The sequence below is a fragment of the Dendropsophus ebraccatus genome, chromosome 3 (assembly GCF_027789765.1).
Source record: "Dendropsophus ebraccatus isolate aDenEbr1 chromosome 3, aDenEbr1.pat, whole genome shotgun sequence".
NCBI lineage: Eukaryota > Metazoa > Chordata > Amphibia > Anura > Hylidae > Dendropsophus > Dendropsophus ebraccatus.
This window is the reverse complement of record NC_091456.1, coordinates 107922458-107931612: the sequence shown is the minus strand read 5'-3', so window position 1 is coordinate 107931612 and position 9155 is coordinate 107922458. Positions and strand designations below refer to the sequence as shown.

At 39.5% G+C, this 9155-nt stretch overlaps 1 protein-coding gene across 2 annotated transcripts in view; it reads right to left on the bottom strand.

Moving 5' to 3' along the window:
- Positions 1-4127: 4127 nt before the first annotated feature.
- The window catches only part of GNG7 (G protein subunit gamma 7), a 55379-nt gene continuing 50351 nt past the window's right edge, over positions 4128-9155 (bottom strand). For both annotated transcript variants that reach the window (XM_069964489.1, XM_069964491.1), the window contains exons 2-3: positions 8465-8585; positions 4128-7011 (exon numbers count right to left, since the gene is read on the bottom strand). In XM_069964489.1, the coding sequence (XP_069820590.1) occupies positions 6886-7011; positions 8465-8545 (207 nt within the window). In that variant the 5' untranslated portion in view covers positions 8546-8585 and the 3' untranslated portion in view covers positions 4128-6885. The remainder of the gene's footprint in view (positions 7012-8464; positions 8586-9155) is intronic.

The window sequence follows — 9155 nt, the reverse complement described above, 5'->3', positions numbered from 1 at the left end:
ACCAGACCTGACCGATACCGGCAAACTGTCACTGGGTAACACCGCCACACCAGTCCTGACCAATACCACCATACTGTGACTGGATAACACCATCATATCAGACCTAAACAATACTGCCATACTGTGACTGGATAACACCGCTAAACCAGACCTGACCAATACCACCATACCGTGACTGGATAACACCGCCAGACCTGACCAATACCGCCATACTGTGACTGGATAACACCCCCATACCAGACATGACCAATACCGACACACTGACTGAATAACACTGCCATACGGGTAAATACAACCCTGCAGGTATACAGGACACTACAGGTATATAGGACCCCAAAACTATACACTACAAGTGCACGGGACCTCCACAAAACTATATACTACAGGTATACAGGACCCCAAAACTATATACTACAGGTATACAGGACCTCCACCAACTATATACTTCAGGTATACAGGAACTCCACCAACTATATACTACAGGTATATAGGACCCCAAACTATACACTACAGGTATACAGGACCTCAAAACCATACACTACAGGTATACAGCACCTTCACCAACTCTATACTACAAGTATACAGGACCCCAAATATACTACAGGTATACAGGAACTCCACCAGCTATATACTACAGGTATAAATGACCCCAAACTATACACTACAGGTATACAGGACCTCCACCAACTCTATACTATAGTTATACAGGACCCTCAAACTATTTACTACAGGTCTACAGGACCCCGAACTATATACTACGGGTATACAAGACCTCCACCAATTATACACTAAAGGTATCCAGGACCCTCAAACTATAAACTACAGGTATACAAGACCTCCACCAACTATACATTACAGGTATACAGCACCAACTATATACTACAGGTATACAGGACCCCCGAACTATACAGTACAGGTATACAGGACCTTCACCAACTGTACACTGCAGGTATACAGGACCTCCCTCAACTATACACTATAGGTATACAGCCCCCCCAACTATGAACTACAGATATGCGAGACCCCTAAAAACTATACATTGTGGGTATACAGAACCCCTCCAACTATGCACTACAGGTATACACTAATTCCACTGATTAACTCAGATGAAACAATACCTTTAGCTTGGCCTCCTGGGCACCTTAGAACAAATCTAATTAACACACTGACACTTTATACCCGGGCAGCACCAGGTACATTTTCTAGTTTAGTATATTAGAGAGTTTTCCTGACTATGTTAGTCTATGAGAAGAAAAATTGCACTAATTCTTAAAAAAAAGCCATACCATGAGTTTTGAAACACTGCCATTAAGACAAAAACTGTCAAAAATGGTTGAAAAGAGCATCAGCTGACTGAAGTTTTTTGTTTTTGTTTTGTTTTTAAACTCAAAAATATAGGTGTGGTCTTAAAAATAAGTCACTAAGCTTTGTGCAGTGCTTACCAGCTACCTCCCCTGCGGCCCTTTACATCAGCAGCTTGTGATCTGGAGGATGAGAAACAAATATTATTCAAATGGAAGAAGGAGGAGGAACTAGGGATTAGGTGTGCCAGACCTGGGCACAGCCACAGAGCTGCAACTCCTTTTTGACTCTTCATTAAAGTAAAAAAGTGTGGATTGTGCAGTTTCTGGTACATGGAAAGATAAACCAGAGGTACCATGTCCACTATGGTGCTGCACTGCTGCTACTCGGGTCATGTCCGACCTCTGACAGATTCCCTTTAAAAATTTGCAATTGGTTTGATTTACAGTTAGGGCTGGAAATATTTAGACAGTGACAATTTTCGCGAGTTGGGCTCTGCATGCCACCGCATTGGATTTGAAATGAAACCGCTACAACAGAATTCAGATTGTAACGTTTAATTTGAAGGGTTGAACAAAAATATCTGATAGAAAATGTAGGAATTGTACACATTTCTTTACAAACACTCCACATTTTAGGAGCTCAAAAGTAATTGGACAAATAAACATAACCCAAACAAAATATATATATATATATTTTTTTTCAATATTTTGTTGCGAATCCTTTGGAGGCAATCAGTGCCTTAAGTCTGGAACCCATGGACATCACCAAACGCTGGGTTTCCTCCTTCTTAATGCTTTGCCAGGCCTTTACAGCCGCAGCCTTCAGGTCTTGCTTGTTTGTGGGTCTTTCCGTCTTAAGTCTGGATTGAGGTGAGTGACTTGGCCATTGCAGAATGTTCCACTTTTTTGCACTCATGAACTCCTGGGTAGCTTTGGCTGTATGCTTGGGGTCATTGTCCATCTGTACTATGAAGCGCCGTCCGATCAACTTTGCAGCATTTGGCTAAATCTGGGCTGAAAGTATATCCCAGTACACTTCAGAATTCATCCGGCTACCCTTTTCTGCTGTTATGTCATCAATAAACACAAGTGACCCAGTGCCATTGAAAGCCATGCATGCCCATGCCATCACGTTGCCTCCACCATGTTTTACAGAGGATGTGGTATGCCTTGGATCATGTGCCGTTCCCTTTCTTCTCCAAACTTTTTTCTTCCCATCATTCTGGTACAGGTTGATCTTTGTCTCATCTGTCCATAGAATACTTTTTCAGAACTGAGCTGGCTTCTTGAGGTGTTTTTCGGCAAATGTAACTCTGGCCTGTCTATTTTTGGAATTGATGAATGGTTTGCATCTAGATGTGAAGCCTTTGTTTTTACTTTCATGGAGTCTTTTCTTTACTGTTGACTTAGAGACAGATACACCTACTTCCCTGAGAGTGTTCTGGACTTCAGTTGATGTTGTGAACGGGTTCTTCTTCACGAATGTATGTGGTGATCATCCACCACTGTTGTCTTCCGCGGACGCCTAGGCCTTTTTGAGTTCAAGCTCACCAGTCAATTCCTTTTTCTCAGAATGTACCCGACTGTTGATTTTGCTCCTCCAAGCATGTTTGCTAGCTCTCTGATGGATTTTTCTTCTTTTTTTTTCAGCCTCAGGATGTTCTGCTTCACCTCAATTGAGAGTTCCTTAGACCGCATGTTGTCTGGTCACAGCAACAGCTTCCAAATACAAAACCACACACCTGGAATCAACCCCAGACATTTTAACTACTTCATTGATTACAGGTTAATGAGGGAGACGCCTTCAGAGTTAATTGCAGCCCTTAGAGTCCATTGTCCAATTACTTTTGGTCCCTTGAAAAAGAGGAGGCTATGCATTACAGAGCTATGATTCCTAAACCCTCTCTCCGATTTGGATGTGGAAACTCTCATATTGCAGCCGGGAATGTGCACTTTCAGCCCATATTATATATATAAAATTGTATTTCTGAACATGTTTTTGTAAACAGCTAAAATAACAAAGCTTGTGTCACTGTCCAAATATTTCTGGCCCTAACTAACTTTCAAGCTCTGACTCTCTGCTAGGCACTCTGATGTGTCTATCATGTTTTCAGCTGATTGTCTAGGTTCCTGACCACCTCTGTGGTGGTCAGGAATCAAGCAGGTAAAGGGTGGTGGGGAATTCACTCACATGTTGCCTCATGCAAAGAAATAAATTCTTTAATTTCACCACAATTGCCTCTGTGTGCCTTGAGTTTCCCATCCCTGATACTGCTGACACCTGTATCTACACATCAGCGAAGCCAGAAACCCATCTTTACACTGACAGATCCCAGGCCCTTGGAGCTGTCAGGATGGAAGTTGAAATAGCAGAGCTGAACAGAACAGCAGAGTGCAGAGTAGAGGAGCACAGTTCTGCTGGCCAGGTAGGAAGTGAAAGCAGGTTGGCAACATGAAAAGGGGTAAGTTTGGCAGCTGAAAATAGCTCTTTAAAGGACAGTAGCAAAACAGATGAGTGGTTGGCACTGCAATCCTAGTGTAGAATTCCAAATAATGAACATCATAAAAAGATAGGAACTGCACTCACCACACCAAACTTGGTTATTCACAAAGAGTGACATGAAACGCAGTGTGGACTACAGCGGGCAGACACCTGATAGCGGTAGGTACCTACCACTATCTGTCATCTGCCTGCTGCAGTCCCTGTCACTTTTCATGAAGATACCATGCGGTGAGTGCAGTTTTCTTAAGATGTGGGTGAATATGTTAAAAAATGCTGAACGCCGGACAACCCCTGACAAATAAAACACACATGACTAAACCTATATGTAAAGTGTAGTGAATCTTTATTTAAGTAAACATTGTAACAGCTACACCACAAAATATAGTTACAGTGCAAAATTATTTGGCACATGATAAAAGTTTACAATAAAATTGCAAGGATTAGTGTGAAGATAAACACTGTACAGATATTTAGTTAATCAACATGTTAGTTAAACAGGCAAAAATATACCAAAGTTGGAAAATATTGTATACACCAAGAAAAGGAAAATAACTTTCAAACACTTAAGAACACTGAGCAGATTACTGTGAATTAGTATAATACAGTATAGAATAGAATATCACATCTACAATGTATACCATTCATTACAAAGGGAGCCGCTATAGGTACAATTTATGTATCAGAATACTGTGGATATATTCAGGGTACACCACAAAACACAAAGAAAAGGTGGAATGTCTCCAATGTTGCTAGGGGCCTTAATCTGAATATGTCATCTGGATTCTAATAGCAAATAAAAGGTTGCCAAACTACTGATGAAAGCCTTCATTTGTTTCACATGGTAGTAGGGAATCTGAATAGCTTTCGGCTCTGAGGCTGAAGTATAGTTCCCTCCTTCCCCCTAAAGAAATACCAATAAAATTTGCCACAACTTTTTTTTTTTTGTTTAAAAACAGGCAGGTATCAGATCAATGGGGATTCCCCCCCCCCCCCCTATAGACTTCAAAGGGGGGGGGGGGGGGAATAAAAAAAAATGCATAAAAAACAAACAAAAAAAAAACATGTCAATATGCATCAGTGTTATTTCTGGCATTTTCCATCAATACAATAGAAATCCTAGAATCACATGCCGAAAAAAAATTACATGGGATAAAAATGCCTATACTAATTTACAATAAAATTAAGCGCCAGCAAGGCTGCCAGAAAAGTGCTAAAAAGCTAGGTGGCGGCATTTTATTAGGCCAAAAAAAGCTATTTAAAATTTGTGTGTGAGGGAAGCCTAAGGGATATTCCAATCTTCACAGTTTTAGGGCTTCCCAGCCCCGTCCAGCCTATACCACAAGCAATATATTTGTGTAAGAGAGCTAAGGTGCTACACTGTTTAAACTACTCCCAATAAAGTAAATGGGAAAAACACAAACTGTGTAAGACAGTTGGCTTTGCTGTTTTGGCTTCCCAACTACTCCTGCAGCCACAATCAGGCCAGAGGGGGCTGGTAAGGCTTAGTACTAATACCCCTTTAAGGAATGACTAGGTTTGTAGTTTATTTTTATTCTGAGATGAACCACTTTAGCTTGGTTTTTGCTAGTTTTGGATGACTAATTCCCATTTTAGCTCCAGGAAAAAAACTGCTTAAAAATGTTTTCTTTTATAACTACTCATTGAAACAGATACGTTGTATTTTTATTTGTCAATACAGAGACACATTGGTGGACTGCTAGCTAGGGCATGTATTATATACTGTCAGTAAAGCATACGGTTTGCTACAATCCAGAAAGTGGCCCACCAGCAGGAGACATAAGAGGTGCTGGTTTTATTGTTACTGTACATTAATATCACTTTTATGATGGAACATTATTTTTCTCTATGGCATCACAATCTTTGCATTAGGCCTAACACAAATGTTTATATGTAACAGAAAAAAAAAACTATTATTGTAGCAGTTCAAGTATCAATGAGATTTAACAAAACAATATAGCAGAGAATATAAAGGGGTCATAGAAAAACTACAGATTGTGTTTGAAATGTAATACCAGTCAACCAATTATATAAAATGAATGGCACCACACAGCAGGAATAGCCATTTTTCATTCAATTAGGAATTATGTATAACCAATATAAAACATGTAAGGAAATTCATGGAGACACGTTATGTGTCTTACAAAAGATCACATTCATCCCATGAATTTGCTTTTACTAGATGCTTACAGAAAAAGAACACTGGTTGGAATGTAATCTATCACAGGGAGTACAGTACCTTCATAATAATCCCATTTACATGACCACAAGGGAAATAGTTTACCTTTTTGGAGCTCGTGAAATGTATATTTCATGTGATACTTATGTATTTGCTTCTTTTTAGACATCCAGAGGGAAAAAAATATTTGAAACTTCATGGAAAATATAAAGTAAAATTGAGCTGTTAGAACTTCTTTAGTCATAGCTAGTTGTATAGTCTCATTGTTTTCTCCATAACAGGCTTAATCATTCTTTGTAAATCATGCCTAAAATTGCAATGTATCACAACAACCCATACCCTAAATATATAAGTTGGGTGGACAATGCTGGCAGCTTCCTAGTGGAAACCGATATAAAGCTCCAGCAAATTCACTAAATTAAATAGAAGGCCAAAAAATGTATGATGTGAGAACTATAAACGTTGTGTGATGGACGAAAATATAAGTTGGGGTAAATAACAATGGAGTGACGTTCTAGAACAAAGCATTTGATGGCTCAGTCTGGAATACAAACTACAGCTGTACAGCATAGACCTGACACTTATATGTACAGCAAATCCTCTCTGAAGATACTACTGGCACAAATGTTTCTCCCCCAAAATACACACACACAAGAAAATAAAACCTACCATTGCAGTCATCTGAATGTATCAACATTACATTTGAAATCTAAGTGTCTTTCATATAATGTGCAAGACTGTGTTCTTTTATTTTGCAGCTGGCAAAATATTTAGCTATCTGAGTTATCTGCAGATCATTGTAATCTTGAAAATGATCTGACCATCTGTCTCAGATGCCATCAGCTGGTCAAGAAACTGCTGTAACACTTGGAAGAGGAAAATTATAGTATAGAACATGGCTTTTTGTCCTTGAAGGGATTTTCTGAAGTTGGTACTCCAACGAGCAGCGGATCATTTCTGGCATGCTGCTCGCAGTAGTTCATAAGATCTGCCGCTGCTTTAGACACCTAAACAAATACAAAAAAATATGTACAGAACAGACAATTACTTCATATGTTTAATGACACTGGTCTATAGAAATATTAGAAGTTTTTTTTATACATCACTCATACAACAGATTTTGATCAAGTGAAGCTATATATGATATAAATTTTTCAGCACCTGTATAACCTCAACTCGTGTATGCAAGCAAAATCACTCAACTTCTACTCTACAGGAGACCTAAATGATATGTTTTGTATGAGTTACATTGGCATTACATCTCACAGGTACAGGGTTGGCCTTAAGTTGATCCTTATTTACTGGTTAACCACAAAATAACAACCAATGGGTTTTGGTAAGGAGTCTCTTTCTGCAGTGGGATAAGAGCAACTTTCATGTAGAGATACAGGTAAATGAGGCAAGTAGTGCTGGCCTGAAAGTGGCTGCCTGCCTTGCTTTTTGGCAAACTTCGGCCTACATTACTGCCTCTCTATACTTGTTCCTACTGAGAGAAGTCTAATAAAATGAGACAAAATTTTATACTTTAAGGATTATTGTTCGTATTATTTGACTTAGCTCACATATAAAAATTCTTAGATTTCCTTGAACCCTATTAAGCAAATCCAGGCCAGCAATTCTGAGGTGGACAGTTATTATGGAAACTGCTCCTGCTTGTTAATCATACATTGAAGAAAAGTGCTCCCCAGCAGCAGCCTGCACTGCAGATCATTATATCCCAGCTTGCCTGAATGTTACTAAACATATCTATTCTATATTTTATCTAGGCTCTTTAAGAATACTTAATACAAGGAATGTGTAAAAATCTATAGAAATGGCCAGTTGTTTAGGACTTTAGCAGTGGAGTATGTTTTCATTAGATCCCTAGCACATTTTTCTTGGTGCAGGAGGGACATGCTGTAAGTAGAAAGCATTGTATGGGCCTAATAATCACTACGTCCTCACATCTTCAAACTGCATGCCAGTGATGAACACTAAGAGATGTTCCTTTGCTCCTGTTCTCAGTCACCAGTGCATTTCCTTAAGTAACTGTACAGTAAGTTCTGTGTGTCATCTTGTGCTTCTTTATGTTTGGTATTTTATATGAGTAATGGACAACCTGTACACAAAAAAAAAAGACACTGGCTACCAGAAGATGGTGAACTAAACACCAAGAAGCACAAGATGACACACGCAGAACTCACTGTACAGTTAAGGAAATGCACTGGTGACTGAGAACAAGACCACAAGAACATGTCCACTAGTCATCAGCACTGGCATTCTTGTCATACAGTTATCCAATAGAGGTTACTATGCGCACAGGACTGGTGAGGTCTCCCAGATGGCCAGTTAATCCATCACAATCAAATATGATTAAACTGGTAAAATCTCTTAACCCTACAATACTGAGGCTTATCACAGAGGGATCATCTCAGCTGACATTCAGCCTGAACAAAAAGATAATGAAGGTGTTAAGACTACCTTAATTCTCTCAATCCCAGCCTCGATACGGAGTTGCTCCACCAGCTTTCGAGCTTGCGCTATGTTGTTAGAGGTTGACATTATCTGCCATCAGATCTTTATCCACAAATTAAAGAAATGTCTGCAAAATTAATAGGATATTGATAAATCCTCAATGACCAGAGGGACTTTAAAGGGAACTAATCACTACTGCAGCTATAAATACATTGCTATATGGCCCCCAGCACTGTTTCCAGGCAAAAGTGTTACTTCTATGGCCCCCAAAAATTTTTTTTAATCAGTGCTGGGGGCTGTATAGCAATGTATTTATAGCTGCAGTGCGATTTTCTAGTGATTGGTTCCCTTTAATGTAGATGAAAGGCAAATACAATACATTGGTTAACGGCTAAGACCCCCTGCAATCTCTAGAACGTTGCAAAGGCACACCACAGCTCCATACATTCTTCATGGGAGCTGCCAAAGGTTCAACTCAGCTATCTTTGGCAGCTTCATAGACAATTATTAGAATGGTGGAGCAACTTGTCACTCTTTGGTAACAAAGACCTAGGGCCCCATTTTGGAGCTTGTAAAAAATTCCAGCAGATGAACCCCCCACCAATCTGATACATCCCCTAGCCTGTGGACAGCGGATAAGTAATTAGTAATAGGTAAACTCTGAACACCCCATTAACTATTGGTGGTGGGTAAAACA